Here is a 16873-nt window from a genome sequence, read left to right as displayed (position 1 = left end):
TAAAATGAATCATAAATACTTATACATTTGCCTAAAATATAGGGTGAGACTTGAATGAATCCACCAAAATTCAAACCCTAATCAATTAGTATTTTATGTCAAATATTTTCTTTAAATGAAATCTTTAAAAAACAATCTAATATTTTAAAAATTATTATGTCTCTTGTGAGACGGTCTCACATATCTTTATCTGTGAGACTGGCTAATTCTGTCCATATTTACAATAAATAAGTCATATTTTTGACATAAAAAGTAATATTTTTTTCATTAGTGACCCAGATAAAAGATCCATGTTGAGATCGTACTGTATCTAAAAAAAAATTTGTGTTTAAAAATAATAAATTGCATTTTCATAGTAGTAAATACTAAATAGTATGTAGTTTACATATAAACAAAAAGGGTCAATTAGTTCACATTTATTTAAAGATTCAAAATTTCAAAAGTCTAAATTTAACTGCAATCAAGCAAACGCCCGGTCAGATTATAAATGCCGAGAACCCAAAATCCCCCGAATATTCAGCCAGTCGTCTAATAAATTCCTCACCTATCTATGTCCATTCTCGTCATTTCACTTTTAAACTGGTCCGCTCTGTCCACCGTCAGATCACCACAAAGTGAAATCAACGGTTCACAGCGAAAGTCCGATCACCTGTACAAAAAAATCAAAAGGGAAGAAATTTGCTCGGATTGAATAATGATTAGGCGTTGAACTTTTGACCGAAAGGATTTCTTGAATTTCCTTTTCTTTCCATTGTCTTTACCCTCTCTCTCTCTCGTTATCTATGCTGGAGGAAGAGAGAGGGGAAAAAATCTTTCATTTTTACCTGCTCTTTCATTGCTTCTTCTTCTCATCTGATTCTTGTGTTTTCCTTTTCCTTTTTGCTTGTCTTTTGATCGTTGGTTGTGTTTATTTTGATTAAAGATTGAGTTGAGAAGCATTTTCCTCCATTTCCCATCTGGGGTTTGATTTTTGGTTGGTGTTCGGTTGAAAAGGTTAAAATGAATATGATGCGTCGGCTCAAGAGCATTGCTTCAGGCCGGTCCTCCGTTTCAGATCCTGTAATTTTTTCTCCTTCGTGTTCTTGTTTGCGAATTTGTTTGTGGGTATCCGTTTCTTGAAAATCTTGTTATGGAATTTCTTTGGGTAGCTTGAAAATTTTGAGAAAACAGCCGAAACTAATGAAAGTTTGAAACTTTTAGATAGGTTGTGCATCTGTCTGTTAATCTGTGGAATTATGTTGGGGTAAAAGTATATAAAAGGAAAATAAAAATTGAAGGAAGTGGCGAAATTTTGGTTTTTCGGTGAGTCTTGTCATTCCGTTTGAAGATGTTGTTACAGCTTAGTTTTGTCAACTTGCGGCCGCATCTTCATCTCATTTTTCAATTATATTTTGGTTCTTTGTTGCTCTAATTGTATACGAATAAAATTGGCTAAACTTTCAACTGTTACACTTAGATTAACATCTAAGTTCTTATTATATTTCATCGAACTATATGATTCAAGTTTAGATCAGATAGATTTGAGAGGCAGCTTTTAGGTTCAAGTAAAAACAAACTAATTTTGGAGTCTACAGGATATTTGTGTTTTGTACTAGCTTCTTTGGAACGGGTTATATCTTATTTTCTTGTGTCTGAATAGGAAGCAAGAAGTGTGAATATTTAAACGAGGAAACAATTTTTAAATATACTCTTCAACTTTTTATTTTTGTAAAGTTTCTAAAATAGTAACCGTGATTGTGATGTTTTACTGCATCAGCTAGTTTCATTCTTTCGTTGGTTCGATTTTTTCATGCAAATATGTATTCAGAGAGGGCACACTAATCTTTTTCAGGGGTCGGTGAAGTTTGTGGTGTCCTGGTTGAGGAAGATTTTCTCGAAATTATTTTTTTCCCACTTTGTCCATTTGATGCATAGCTTTTGTGACACTAAATTTTTATTATGCTGGAATTTTTTATCTGAAAAATTAATGGAAGTGGATTGCCAGCATTGTTTTAAAGTTATTCCATTTGCTGCAGGGTGGGGACCCGAGCGTCAAACGGGTGAAGGTGGAGCAAGAAATAGATCAAATAGTTGCCCGTGAGGTACAGGCGGGAGAAAAATATTTGAGAGCACCTGAACAGCAGATGGCTTCTAACTCTTCCGAATCTGTCGCCAGCACGTCAGATGTACATGGACGACCCGAGAAGTCTGGCTATGATGAGCTTCCCAAAGACATGCAAGAAATGAAAATTAGAGATGATATTAAATCTGATAACCAAGAGGACAGTGTAAAGGTTTTTCTCTTTCACTATGATAATTTTTTGTTGTGCTAAATACAGAAATAATATTGAATTAGTTCATCTTTCATCTGGCTTTATATTTGAATTTCGAATGTCAACTTCTATTCTAGGATATGGAGCCCACTGTTGTTAGCGGTAACGGAACTGAGACGGGTCAGATAATTGTGACGTCAGTTGGGGGTCGTGATGGACAACCAAAACAGGTGATTTTATTCTTTCTGGATTACCGTTGCCGCATTATAATTATCCTTCTTTGTCGCCTGGCATTTTTTGTCCATGGCTACCAGTAAACATTCATCCAAGTTGTCTTCATTCTACATTTGGGATTTGGGATCATCAATATTATCTTTTTTATGCCATTCCTCAGACAATGTCTTATATGGCTGAGCGCGTGGTTGGGACTGGTTCATTCGGAGTCGTTTATCAGGTATGTATAGTTGGTTGCTTTGTGTCTATTTTGGAAGCTAGCGTGTGACTAGAGAATACATAGGTTGGAAGGCTATAAAAGTTAGAGACTTTATTTTCTTTTATTATTATTTGCCTCTTAGGCGAAGTGCCTCGAAATGTGCGAATCGGTAGCCATAAAGAAGGTGCTGCAGGATAAAAGATACAAGAACAGAGAACTGCAGATCATGCGCATACTCAATCATCCTAACGTTGTTCAACTGAAGCATTGTTTTTATTCGACCACTGAAAAGAATGAGGTGTACCTTAATCTTGTCCTTGAGTATGTCTCGGAAACCGTTTATCGAGCTTCAAGGCACTATACCAGAGTGAATCAACACATGCCTGTCTTTTATGTGCAGTTATATACATATCAGGTTCGTGTATCTAACGTTCTATTTGTGTCACTGGGTTGTTTGTAGCTTTTTCCACATTCTCGGGATTTTTGTCGCAAATATTGAGTATTGTTTCATGTATATTGCAGATTTGCCGTGCTCTGAATTATATACATAGTGTTATTGGTGTTTGCCACCGCGACATAAAGCCGCAGAATCTTTTGGTATGGTTATTTTTTGGCCTTTAATACTTCCTTCTTTCTGTACCACGCACTCTTAACTTCTGTAGTCTATGAATGTTTCCGCAAATTTCCTCAAAAGGTTAAACAAGTATTTGTTCGTTTCATTCAAATTTACAGCTTTAGTGTTTTCCTCGGAATAATATCTCTTTGAAGTTCTGAACTGTTTAGTTATGATGCTTGCTACAGGTAAATCCCCTCACGCATCAGCTGAAGCTTTGTGATTTTGGAAGTGCAAAGATGCTGGTACATCATCTTGATGCCTAAATTTGAATTTGTGCCATCATATGGAGGTTATTTAGATTTCTGGGTTGATGCAGGTACCGGGTGAACCAAATATATCATACATATGCTCTCGTTATTACAGGGCTCCGGAACTAATCTTTGGAGCCACGGAGTACACAACTGCAATTGACATGTGGTCCGTTGGTTGTGTTATGGCTGAACTACTTCTAGGACAGGTTCGATGATCAATAATTCTGTTTTACTTAACTTGATTGGAATTCCATTCTGAGATCTTATTTACACATGCGCAGCCTCTCTTTCCCGGAGAAAGCAGTGTAGATCAACTAGTTGAAATTATTAAGGTGCACTAAGTTTAATGATTCTGTATTGTGTTCTTACTGTAAGTCTTATTTTGTGCATCCTAAGTTTTATTTTTTCATATGAAATGCACGGTAGGTTTTGGGGACACCTACGAGAGAAGAAATCAAGTGCATGAATCCAGATTACAGAGAATTCAAGTTTCCTCAGATCAAAGCTCACCCTTGGCATAAGGTTTGTTGTGAACATGAGTCCAATTCTACAAACACTCATTCTCTTTTCCCAATTAATATAGTCCCATTAATGTAAAGAAATCTAAATGAAGTTTTTTCTTCTTTAGATATTTAATAAACGAATGCCGACAGAAGCGGTGGATTTAGTGTCAAGGCTGCTCCAATATTCACCTACTCTACGTTTCACTGCTGTAAGGATCATTTCTTGATTATTTTCAGCATAACTTACGTTTTCTGGTCCACTGATGACTGTTTTGAACTTCATGTTCTTGATTATTCGTCTCATTTAACCAGTTGGAGGCATGTGCTCATCCGTTTTTTGACGACTTGAGAGAACCTAACGCATGTTTGCCAAATGGGCGTCCCCTACCTCCTCTGTTCAATTTTACGCCAGAAGGTAAACTTACATGTTACTCTCGGACTAAATTTTGTTTACTGACTCGGAAAGGCGTCTCTTCTCCTCTCCTCTCATCTACTCCACTTCCATTTTTGCTTCCAGAACTTGCTGCTGTGCCCGCAGAACTCGTGCAACGACTCATTCCAGACCATGCGAAGAAGTAAGAAAGAGTTGAAGAAAGCCCGTAGAACTCGTGCACCGTATTTCCATGCAGATGATTCCAATGGTGTCCTGAAGAATCGATGTGTGGTTTAGAGCGTAATGTTTTAGCTGCATGGTGGGGTTAGATGAATTAGCTATTTTTTTGTATGTACTTAGTTGCTATTTAAGTGGTGCCAGCCATATAGAAAGGAGTTTCCTTTGTATATTTTTACATACTTTCCCCTAAAATACTCGCTTCCTTATTGTTATTTTTTTTTTTCTAAGAGGTGATTTCTTCTGGAGATGATCAAGTTTGATGCATTAGTATGCTCTAGCTTTTTTTTTATTTTTGTTTTTGTATTTTTAAAATTAATTATTAAATTATAATATTTAAATTTGTTTAATGAGATAACATCAAAAAGTAACAACTCTTTAAAAAAAAATCCAAAAAGTACATAGTTGTCGACGAATCTAGACATACAAACTTTTTATTATATTTTGTTGGAAATTAATAAAACGCTTATAGTTATGCCACCTCGATAGATTTTATAAATCTCTAATTTAAAAATATAATTGCACTGGCAATTATTTTATGTAATAAACTAATAAAATTAGTAAATGTGATTATCTGTTTTATTTTGTCAATACGTTTTATTGTTCTATGTATATATGAATCATACAAAATACAATGAAAAAAAATCATATTTTTCACGTTCGAAAAATATTAATATAAAAATGATTATACTTCTCTCATCATGAAATATCTATTTCAAACTAAAATTTTCATTGTTCTCATATCCAAGTAGATCTGTAGTTTCAGTGTCCAATGCATTTTGAAATGTTAGTCTCTTGGATAATACTGAATAAATGAGTCATTTTTGTATTCTGATCTCAAAATTTTTATCACCTTTGTGTTAAAGAAAGAATGACAAAATGTGTTTATCAATTATACAGTATAGGAATGATACAAACTTTTCCCGTGTTTTTACGTTTAAAAAGAGCTTTGGTATTCTAATTTGAATTTTGAAAAGTAATCCAAATTGACACATTCCAATTATATATTCATTATATATTGGTACAATAACTTATGTATTATATATTTATTATTAAACATTTAATACATTATGCTGATATTTACATGATATAATTATTTCTTATATAGCAAATTCATTTTGACCAGATTTTTTATTAAATTAAGCATACAACTCTTGCTTTTATATTTTTTTTAATGTACATAAATGATATTTTATATAATTAATGATTAAAATTAGTAAGTACGAGCATTCAAATAAATAATAAAATACAAAATAAACTAAATGGATCATAGTGATAGATAGTACAATTAGATTTTTTTTTTTTTACAAAATTTTAAAACATCTTTTCCTACTATGTTTGTTTACAACTCGAACTGAATATTGAACTTGATTCTTAAACCTATGAAACCATATATTTTTAAAGAAATCTTAATATATAACATTCAAGTAATATATCGCAAAATTTTATCATATGTTCGTTAAATGAACCTCAAATTTCCATTCATCAAAATGATCGCATTTTTCACAATAAAATCTATCCTAAGCTAAAGTGACTTTTTTGAAACTCTTTTTTCACAATAAATATGATCAAAATTTGTAAAACTTTACACCTACAATCCTCGCATAAATAGACCTCGTCATTTTCAGAAACTTGCTCTATTATCCTAAAAAATCCCTTTGCATTCAAAAGTTCTTCCCAAATTGTTTGAGCAGATGGCGCAGAAATAGTGAAGATCAAACTTGTGGTCTAGCAATAGACAGTAACCCTCAAAATGAACATTGCATTAACATTTAGTTTATTATATAAAATTCAAAAGAAATTGAATAATCAAAATTGCCTATTACAAATTCCACAATTTCATCCAAATTTCAATTTACTATCAACTTCGTGACATGGAAGTGTTTGAAACACGACTTCTCATCTAAATCATTTTGCTCGACACAATTGAAGAACTATAACTACAATATCTTCACCAACTTTTTCCAAGTATGTCATGATGGCATTGAAAAAGTCTCCCCACAAAGTATATGATATGTGATACATATTGTTCCTAAAAAATAACAAACACCGAATTATTAAAATTTAAAAAAAAACTAAAATACCTTATTATAAATGCATTGTTCATTTTAATCGAAGTTTCAACACCAATTGTGTTTTCAAGGTTTGTGTTCCTCGAGAAATGTTAGTCTAAGAACCAATTAATCAAGTTATTTTCCCGGAATTTATTTGATAAGAACCTCCAATTCTCCGATGTTTATCATTCTTCGGTAGATTCCTATCATGAGTTGTTTCAAATAGTATACGACATTTCAAGAGAATTGATTTTTTTTGTTTTGTATAATCAAATTATTTCGACTTCTCTCCATCATTCCGGGCATCTAAGCTTAATTATCTTTGAAAACGTTTTTCGGGTTGGTTGGGTATCATGGACATGTGTTTTTCTCCACATGCGACTTGTTATTCTTTCTTGGAAATATGGTCTTTTTCGTTCTACCCTAAGGCTATGATTTTTTCTGTAAAATCAGTTTATCTTGAATCTGGATATATGTTACTTGTATTAAGACAAACTCAATTATTTTTTTGGATAAACTGACTGAACAAATTTTTCAAATTTTTCTGGTATTTCAATAAACTCGTTTCTAATAAACAATTACGAATGATGTGTAATGTAGAGAACATATGAAACCTGATAGATAATAAAATATATTCTATTAACTTCTTTCACCAACCTTTGTTTCTCCGTCTGAATCTTCTTGAATCAAGATTTATTCTCTTATTCTTCATATATATTTTCACTTGAGGGAATATCCTCAAACTCGTATATTCGAATCAGATCTTGATAATAAACCGTATCTTCGATATCCGGAGTAGATTTGAAGCACCTTATTCCATTTGGACAATTGGTTGAAATGAGACTTCTTGATCCACATGCCTATCAGTTACAATATTTAAAACTTTAATTAGTTTTAACGTGAGCTCTCCTGAAAGTTTTTATTTTTTGTTTCATTCCGTGATTTAAGATGAGTTTGATGTCTGTGACGACATCTTACTTCCTGATGGTCTTTTTCTTTGTCCAGATTTTTAAGATCTGACTTTTGTATAGACCATATTGTTATTTTATTCTAAGAACTGCTTCCACTTTTCTCACTTCTTACATAATAATGATATATAAAGTTTTTCTTTTTCTGTCTTTGTAGTTTACTTTCAATAATTATTAGAATATTATTTTTCTACAACATAAAAGACTATGTTTGTTAATAACCCTTAATCTTATCTTGTAATGTTGTCAAATGACATTATTATACATATTTTTTCTTAAGAAAAGTGGTTTTCTAGCCAGAGTATCTGAATTGTCGGAGGTGTATTCTTTTATTAACATTTCTCTCTAGAAACTTGACATTTTTGGCGAAGAAAATTGCGTTGATATTCTTTCTACGAAACCTGAATTCTATTTATATTTATTGAATAACACAATATATTCATCCACTATAAGGATGTCATTAATTCATTATTTTATTTCTCCTTTGTATCTAAAATAATCTACCCTTATAAGTTGAGCTTTAAATAGGATAGTCATTCTTCTAGCTATATCACTGAGAGATTCTCCTGTCACGAATGATTTTTTAGTCTTTGCCGAAGCCATGTTCCAATATGATTTTAATTGATCTCATAGTACTCATTTTTATAAGTTTAATGATTCTCTCTGTTTAGATCAAGCATATTTTTATCTTGGCAAAAACTTGTGTGAGACGGGTTTCACGGGTCGTATTTGTGAGACAGATCTCTTATTTGGGTCATCCATAAAAAAATATTACTTTTTATGCTAAGAGTATTACTTTTTATTGTGAATATGGGTAGGATTGACCCGTCTCACGGATTATGACCCGTGAGACGATCTCACATGAGACTCACTTTTTTATCTTAGTAATCTGATACGTTCTTAGTTGCTCCTAATATCTAACTTCGGTTAGATCTCATTGTTTTAAATATTCCAAATTATTATAATAAAACCTGAAGATAATACATCTCGAACATATGTTCATATCCATAATTTTGAGAAATATATCTTTCTTCACTAAGATAAGTTACCTAATAATAATAATTTTACATGTTTAAAATAAAAAGAACATAGGTTCTCATATATTTTAATGACATTTTCTATGAATTTTTTTAGTAATAATCAAATCAGAGTTATTTTTAATATTTATGTTGAAAACTCAAATTAAAAATATTAACTTGGGAGCCTAAAAGAAAAAAGATCGAATTATAATTTTATTAAACATTAGTGATAAATTGAGTTTTTATACCCATTTGTCGGTTATCAGAATTCAGACAAGAAGAATAAGAGATCAGCAGTTGACCTGTTCAGAATCTTTAGAATCTCCGGTCCATCTCTCAATCTTTCTACTTTTCCTCCCGATCTCCAAGATGCCTCGTGGAACGCTTGAAGTCCTTCTTGTTTCTGCCAAAGGACTTGATGACACTGATTTTTTATGTGCGTATAAGTATCAAATATCAATGCTTTAGCTATGTCTGTTTGTTGATTAAAATGGGTACTGAATCTTGACGGGATTCACTTCTTCTCGTGAATAAACTCATTTCTGGATTCTGTTATGGTTTAAAATGGCCATCATTTTCCTGGTTCTTTGTTTCTTGTGTTTCGGAAAAAGGTTTCGAGGACGCTACCGATTTGTTGCATATTTACGTGTATCGGTGTATGATAATCAAAAGTTAAAAAAATAACTTCAACAAAATTCCAAGGAATGTCTTTTACTATAACCACATATTTAGTTCAAATGTAGTGAGATACTTCGGCTTTTCCATAAAAAAAATTACCCCATGCTACAAAACCACCAAAGTCCACGACATAGTCTTATGCTAAACTTTGTGTCGCATCTCCCATAGAAGCTCACTATATTTTTCTTTGTACTTGCCATGTTTCGAATCTTTTAAGTCATAAATCAGACAATAAGCATAAGGACTAAGGTGAGTAACAGAAGTTTTGAATTGCGAAGTGTTCTTACTCTTTTTATAATGAGTCCCATTTTTTGGTATTTGGCAGCTAACATGGACACTTACGCTGTTTTAACTTGCCGGACTCAGGAGAAAAAAAGCAGTGTTACTAAAGGTTTGGTATCGTTTTTCAATATCGGACATTCTTATGCATGCAAAGACAATAATGTTTCTAAACATTTCTTAAAACATCTGTTATCGTTTTTCTTGGTATTGACACTTGCAGGACAAGGATCCAGCCCTGAGTGGAATGAGACCTTCCTTTTCACTGTCTCTAGTGGCGTAACGGAAATCAGAATCAAAATAATGGATAGCGATAATTTCTCCAGTGATGATTTTGTTGGAGAAGCAGTGTGAGTTCTATTCTAGTATATTATATTTCGATCGATAAATGAGATGCTTGGGTCTATTTTTGTTCGAAGTCAACAATTGTTGAGATGAGTTTTATTGTTGTTTTCTGTATGCACAGCATTCCTCTGGAGCCAGTGTTTGTCGAAGAAGCCATGCCACCAGCTGCATACAATGTTGTCAAGGATGAACAGTACCGTGGAGAGATAATTGTTGGCCTCAAGTTCGTCCCTCAGGTTGCTAAATCGATAAATTTTAAATGACTAAAGTGCAATAATTAAATTGACTTTACGTGGGATTCTTTTCTGTACTAAGATGTCTTATATTCAGCACCGTGTCGAGCAGGGGGACAGCCATTGCCCATCAATTGGAATTGGCATCTGTTTATATTTTGTTTGCACAAAATACAAGAATTTTCACCCGACGTCTATAAATTTTTAGTGTACTACGGGTTTTCTGCCCTTTCTTATATGAGTTATATGCTGATTTGAGAACTAAATGGCTTTTAGAATTAAGGAGAAGGCTTGTGTCAATACATATGGATCCTCTGTGCTTCTAAATAGGAATGAATTCGACTTTAAGCCCATACATACACTCAGTGTGTGCGCACATGATGTAACTGGTCTGAGTGTCGCTTTAATCTTTTTATTCTCAATTTTGTATTTTCTATAAACCTTGTTGCAGGAAAACTGCGAGAGAGAATTTGGAGATGCAGATAACTTTGGTGGATGGAAAGAATCGTCATTTGACTAAACATGTTTCATGAGAGAAGTTCATTATATTCCAGCACCTTTCTTGTCTTAAATTTGAGGGGGAAAAAATGGTTCTGTGCAGACGTTATTGCTGCTACTGCTGTGTTTCAAAATTATGTTTGGAAACCTTTTCTTTTCAATGTTTTATTTGTGACAGACTTCAGGTTTCATATTTCCTGAAGTAAGATATCACCAAAGATTTGGTGTTTTCTGAAGCCATTTATCTGAATGCACATTGACCCCTTCAACTCCATGAGGCTCCGACACTGCTTGGATCACTGATCGCATCTGTGTCTTGTGTCATGTATACCAATCGTGAAACATTGTAAATATGTGTTGGAGAGATCGCAACCAAACACAATACACAAAAACGTACATCAAGTAATGATCCTGGTTCAAGACAACGTTCGTCAATTCGTTCCTAATTAAGTATCACTACAAGAAAAGAGATACAGAATCCAAATACAATTATTTTCTGCATTTACTGGTTCCTACACATCATCATTATACATATTACAGATGTAAAAATACAAATCCCTCCACTACAAAGAACAAACAAGAAATGACTTTTAGGTGCAGTAATCACTTAAATACAGTACCTCTGAAAGCTAACTTGCCGGCAATCATCCAGCAATTTTAGAAAGCCCATTTTCTCGAAGGAGTTGACTGTTTTTTCAAAGGTACAGATAAGCCAACCTCTTTGCATTGCTCTTCATCTGGTTGTGTACTAAAGAATGCAGTTCCCATAAAATGAACTGCGGCAGATGCATCTTCCAGACCCCTCCTCAAGTTCATAGATGTTGACATGAAAAGCTTTGAGGGTGTTTTTGTCAATTTCTTTGCTGGCAAGTTGTTGAGCTGTGCAGCATTCAGGAATCGTTCCGTGGCAGCCTCCCAGGAGAGCTCATGCCTTTGAGCATCAGTTTGTGGGGCAGGTTGATCTTGCAACGCCTTGAGTGTTTCCCTAACGAACCCCACCCCGTCATCATATGTTCGACAATTTGGAAACTGCTTGAAGAAATCATTTGAGGGATGATTGGCGCATATAACTATTTTGCCCATTGCCAAAGCTTCAGCTGTGGTTGTGCAAACTACATCTGTGGTGCTAGGATTCAAGAACACCTTATAGCTATAGGAAGGAAAAAAATATAAAAGTCAACCTTGATCGACATGGTAATCAACCAACGGCAGATGATATTTTTTTAAAATAAAATGATCAAACTATTTGTCGCACAATAATTAGCCCGCACGATAACTCAACCAAATGTGTAAAATAGGTGCAAATATCATACCAAAGCAGCAATGCTACAAACTTACTCATGAAATAAAGGATCGCCATGATCACACCCAGGATGAACCCTTACGGGTATTTCCAAATTTTTAGCAGCCTCCTGAACTTGATCAGAGTCCTCCCCGCTGCCATATAAATCAACCTCAAGTCCAGTTAGCTCCGTTTGGTGATCACGAAGAAGTTTAAGTAGCTCCTTGTAGCCTTTGCTCCACACCATCTTACCGATGTAGTAAACGCCTTTAGTGAAGGCGTGGTCTCTGTTATGTAGCTGCTCTCCCTTTTTCATGCCAATATCAAGAAATTTCGGATTTACTCCATGGACATTGCAGACTACAGACCTCGGAAGTTCTTGGGTGGCAGCTGATAATCTTATTACCTTACAATTATAGGAAGGTACTATGTCAGAATCTATCAATCAAGCAATTGATTTGCTGGCACAAAAAAGAGACGTCTGTAATGCAAGAAATTCTTATTTGAAGTCACTAAAATGTAAAAGAAGGCAGATAGTTCTCGCAATAAATCAGCGACAGAAATAGACAGTTGCCTAGAAGCATACCCTGTGACAATATATGTTCACAACCCAACTGTTCATGTATTTTAGAAAAAAAGCTTGCAGTTGCCCATTCTTCTCTCTCCTCACATATTCCAGATAATTAGTGTGAACAATCCCTACAACCAAGCGAAATTTTGTTTTCCACTTTTTCCCATGATGATACCATGTGAGATGCTCAGGTTCTTCAAGGACGGCAACATCTGCCTCTTCATCAGGGATTACTTCAGTAATGTCCCCCAAAGCAAGAATGCTACGTTTGTGTAGAGAAAACTGCAGTCAAGAACGAGAGCACATGAAATATGATCAGATTGGGTTTGATTTACTATGGTGAATTCAGATTTCAAAATTGAATAGTATGAACTCGCACTTTGCACATAAATTCGCCCTTTGCGCAGAGGCATCAAAGATTATATGAAAATGTGGCTGGACTGAGCAGAACATATCAACAGAACTAAATTAGGCTGCCAATGGACTAATAGCAAACACCTTCATCAAATAAGTATCTGGATATTTTGTAGACAAATAAAGGTTTGAATAGTATGAACTCGCACTTTGCACATGAATTCGCCCTTTGCACAGAGGCATCAACGATTATATGAAAATATGGCTGGACTGAGCAGAACATATCAACAGAATTAAATTAGGCTCCCAATGGACTAATAGCAAACGCCTTCATCAAATAAGGATCTGAATATATTGTAGACAAATAAAGGTAAAAATATTCTTCAGACGCTTATTTCTCTCTCAATATGCCCAACATGTCAAACTACTCGGAGAGCTTTTTCTGACTAGTCATAACTAGTATATAGGAGCCATTGATCACGTATAACAATGGGCCTCAGACTCTTCAAAAACATTTGAAACAGAGCAAAATATATAGATGATCTATGGGAGCGTAAGAAAACTTTTTTAAACCATAACAGGTTACCAAACTTTGAATGGACCTTGAGGAGCTAACACTTTAACAGAATATACATGGATGCTCAATGTAATTTCATGAATAGACTTACTCTCCCGGGATAGAAACGTATCGAAAAACTGGATACCAATCCAGATCTTTCTTCCAGCCACTGGCGAACATAGGATTCCTGTTCCGATGGAGAACTAAATGAAATATTGTTTGGATAGACGTGCTCTTGGTCCTTTAATTTCAACCAAGGAATCACCAAAGTAACTTTCCGCTCCTCATTTTTCGCGAGATAGGCTGCACGGAAGAGAGGGTTGACAGCAGTTCCAGTTAGCCATGGAAGGCTAGCTGTAGTAAATATCACTATATGTTGCTTCTTATCCATACACTGATGAGATTAAACGCCACTGGCTTCTTCAGAGATACCTCATGAACAATAGCTAACACCAAGAGCATAACAAGAAACGCCTTATCTGCAATAACAAAATAAATTTGAGATTTTGTTATCAAGATTCAATCGCCCTAGGCTGGATATCGAAGCAGTGAATGAAAATGTCAACTTTGATCGAACAAAGATATATGACACCTATACCAGAGATTCGAGACTGGGACACATAATTCCACTACCATAATTATCAACCAATATTCTTCTCAAGAAATTAGCTATTAGTGGCGAAATAATCCCATCCAATGCCTCCAACCCAATAATCATGAAATGAAAATCTCACGTAAATGGCAGAAATTAAATAACCAAACAGTTAAAAAATCGAATCACGAGATATTCTGCTGGCCAACGTACAGATTGAGCAAAACAACTGTGAAAACGTAGCAAAAACATTTTTGCGCTTCACCTGGATATCGTAAACAAGCAGCGCAGGAATTGTGGAACCCAAAAAACAGACTTTCCTTAACACGCACAACAATTACCAGCTGAGAAGATTAGGGCGAACAAAATACGAATCAAGGTGATGATCTGGGGAATAAAATGCTCCCATAAATCACGTAGGCAAAAAAAAAATTAATAGCGAAAATGAGCTGGTGAAGAGGAAGATTCGAAAAATATGTTAAAAAGAGGTTAAAATCACATGAATTCATGCTCGTCGTAGTTCTCACGCGCCGCGTGGTTTGTTTGCGTGCTATTACAGTGAAGCCTGTGATTGGCCGGATGATTAAGGGCGTGTTTGTTTCAAACATTTTCCTTATTAAGAAATCCAATTTATCAAAATTTATAAAATCGAGTTTAAAAAGAAAATATATGGTTTAAAAAATTGATGAAGAATTACATATTTTAAAATGTTTGATAAATAGTGAAATATTTATAGAATTATTTTTTAACAATTAAATAGAATTAGTACTTTGATTATATTAGAACAAAGAGTAGGTCTCTTGTGAGACGTTCTCACGAATCTTTATCTATGAGACGGATCAACCCTACCGATATTCACAATAAAAAGTAATACTCTTAGCATAAAAAGTAATATTTTTTTACGGATGACCCAAATAAGATATTTGTTTCACAAAATACGATCTGTGAGACAGTTTCACACAAATTTTTGCTTAGAACCAAATGAATGGGAATCTGGATCACGTTCAATCTTTGCCCTCCGCGATTTTCCTCCAGCTGGACTACGAATTCTGTTAAAAAAATTGTCAATGAATTGAATTTGGGGAATTTTTGGCCAAAATTTTCTCAAAATGTTAGGGTATATATTTTGAGAAAACCTAGAATTAAAGTATCTCCTAATAGATTTTCCATTTCAAATTAAATCATATTTAAACCACATTATAAAATTAAAAAAAAAAAAAAACAGCACAACCATGCCTACGTGTTGAATCAATAGAACATTTGCGAACCTAACTTGATTCTAAAACGCTGAGTTGTAGCTAGTATTCATATATATATATATATATATATATATATATGAATTCATTTTAAAAGTATATAATTTGTTGACTGGTCATTTTATACCAAAGTTTGTCATTCATTTAATAAAATGTTTTTTCTCCAAATCATCATCGAGCAAAGAAGAAAGTTTAGACCAACCAACGAAAAACCTGCTAGTGGAGGAAAACCTCCTAGGGATAAAAGACATAGAGAGGGATAAAAGATATAGATAGGGTCTTATATGAGACCGTCTCACGGATCATAATATGTAAGACGGGTTAACTCTACCCATATTCACAATAAAAAATAATACTTTTAGCATAAAAAATAATATTTTTTTATGGATGACCCAAATAAGATATCCGTCTCACAAATACGACACGTGAGACCGTCTCACACAAGTTTTTGTCAAAGACATAAGGCTAAAAAGAGAGCCAAAAACAGATCTTTCGTATATAATCTTGCATAATCTCGAATGTTCTCAGTAACTTTTCGGGTGAACAATTGCCGTACAAGGCTTGATCATTGTATTTTCCTTAGCTAACCTAATTTTTAGGCTACTACCCTACCTAGTGCACATCGAACCACAACAACCGTGAGTTTCGCGTCATAAAAAAATGTCAAGACATATACATGTTTTGTTTGAAATGAGTCATTCCTTGCACAACCATATACTTGCATCTATAATTTTTCATCTTGCAATTATTTTATTTCACAATTTCAATAATCCATTTATTTCATATAACATCCAAATTTCATACTTGTTAACTCAATTGCATGTAAATTCACACTCTTAGGTGGGCTTCACGTTCACTAACCATAACTCGGGCTCAAAAACCACGAGTTTCGGGTTCGATCTCCCTTCCCCGTGTGAGTTGTAATAAAAAATAAAAAAAAAAACTTTTCTTTATGGGTTATTTGCATTAATTTTTTCTATATTTTATGCATTTTGATATTTACATAATTTTTTCTGCAACATTGCAGCGGCTGCTGCCTTGACTTTTTTTATAAAAAAAAATTTATGTTATTAATTTTTTTATTATTATTTGTTTTCTGTTAGAACTTGGACATATCTCTTATTTAATAAGATTGGACTTGAAATCAATCGCATGTAAACAAATGAGAGTCGAAGTTCAAGTTGAATAATTCGAAAAATAGATCACTGTAAAGTGTTGAACTTGTCAATAATTTTTTTTTTTCAAAAAAATTTTGTTTGTAAAATATTAGGTAATTTATCTTTCAAAAAAATGTGTACTTTTTGTTGTTTTAAAAAAATTATTTATTTATTTATTTAAATATATGTTGTTTTATTTTTTGAAACAACATAGAAAGGTGTATTTGTATCGGTTCACTTATTTTTAATTTTTTTTACTATAATATGATTAAATAAAAGATTGATAATTATAGTTGGAATATGCAAATTCTTGAATATCAGACGCTGCTATTTTTTATTTTTATTTTTGAAGCTCAAGTTCAA

General features: G+C 33.7%; 3 protein-coding genes across 4 annotated transcripts; 2 read left to right on the top strand and 1 right to left on the bottom strand.

The window, feature by feature from the left end:
- Positions 1–695: 695 nt before the first annotated feature.
- On the top strand, positions 696–4922 carry LOC140826629 (shaggy-related protein kinase alpha-like). Of its 2 annotated transcripts, none has more exons than XM_073189078.1 (13): positions 696–1059; positions 2016–2267; positions 2390–2482; positions 2647–2706; positions 2828–3100; positions 3208–3282; positions 3487–3543; positions 3618–3758; positions 3834–3884; positions 3979–4074; positions 4181–4264; positions 4368–4470; positions 4573–4922. In XM_073189078.1, exons 1-13 carry the CDS (start codon positions 1000–1002, stop codon positions 4632–4634), a joined length of 1407 nt encoding a protein of 468 aa, XP_073045179.1. In that variant the 5' UTR covers positions 696–999; the 3' UTR covers positions 4635–4922. The 2 variants fall into 2 exon arrangements, with proteins under 2 accessions (XP_073045179.1, XP_073045178.1); XM_073189077.1 differs by having other exon boundaries at positions 699–1059; positions 2016–2273.
- A 4046-nt stretch (positions 4923–8968) lies between these two features.
- On the top strand, positions 8969–10819 carry LOC140826632 (16 kDa phloem protein 2-like). The gene is made up of 5 exons (XM_073189082.1): positions 8969–9142; positions 9710–9775; positions 9887–10013; positions 10130–10244; positions 10693–10819. Exons 1-5 carry the CDS (start codon positions 9076–9078, stop codon positions 10759–10761), a joined length of 444 nt encoding a protein of 147 aa, XP_073045183.1. The 5' UTR covers positions 8969–9075; the 3' UTR covers positions 10762–10819.
- Positions 10820–11166: 347 nt separating this feature from the next.
- Positions 11167–14673, bottom strand: LOC140826630 (digalactosyldiacylglycerol synthase 2, chloroplastic-like). The gene is made up of 5 exons (XM_073189080.1): positions 14363–14673; positions 13615–13984; positions 12608–12874; positions 12078–12427; positions 11167–11889 (listed from the first exon to the last, which is right to left on the bottom strand). The coding sequence occupies exons 2-5, from the start codon at positions 13894–13896 to the stop codon at positions 11397–11399; spliced, it is 1392 nt and encodes a 463-aa protein (XP_073045181.1). The 5' UTR covers positions 13897–13984; positions 14363–14673; the 3' UTR covers positions 11167–11396.
- Between the last annotated feature and the right edge of the window lie 2200 nt (positions 14674–16873).

Source organism: Primulina eburnea, chromosome 3 (assembly GCF_022965805.1).
Source record: "Primulina eburnea isolate SZY01 chromosome 3, ASM2296580v1, whole genome shotgun sequence".
Taxonomy (NCBI): domain Eukaryota; kingdom Viridiplantae; phylum Streptophyta; class Magnoliopsida; order Lamiales; family Gesneriaceae; genus Primulina; species Primulina eburnea.
This window is presented reverse-complemented; position numbering and strand designations above follow the sequence as displayed.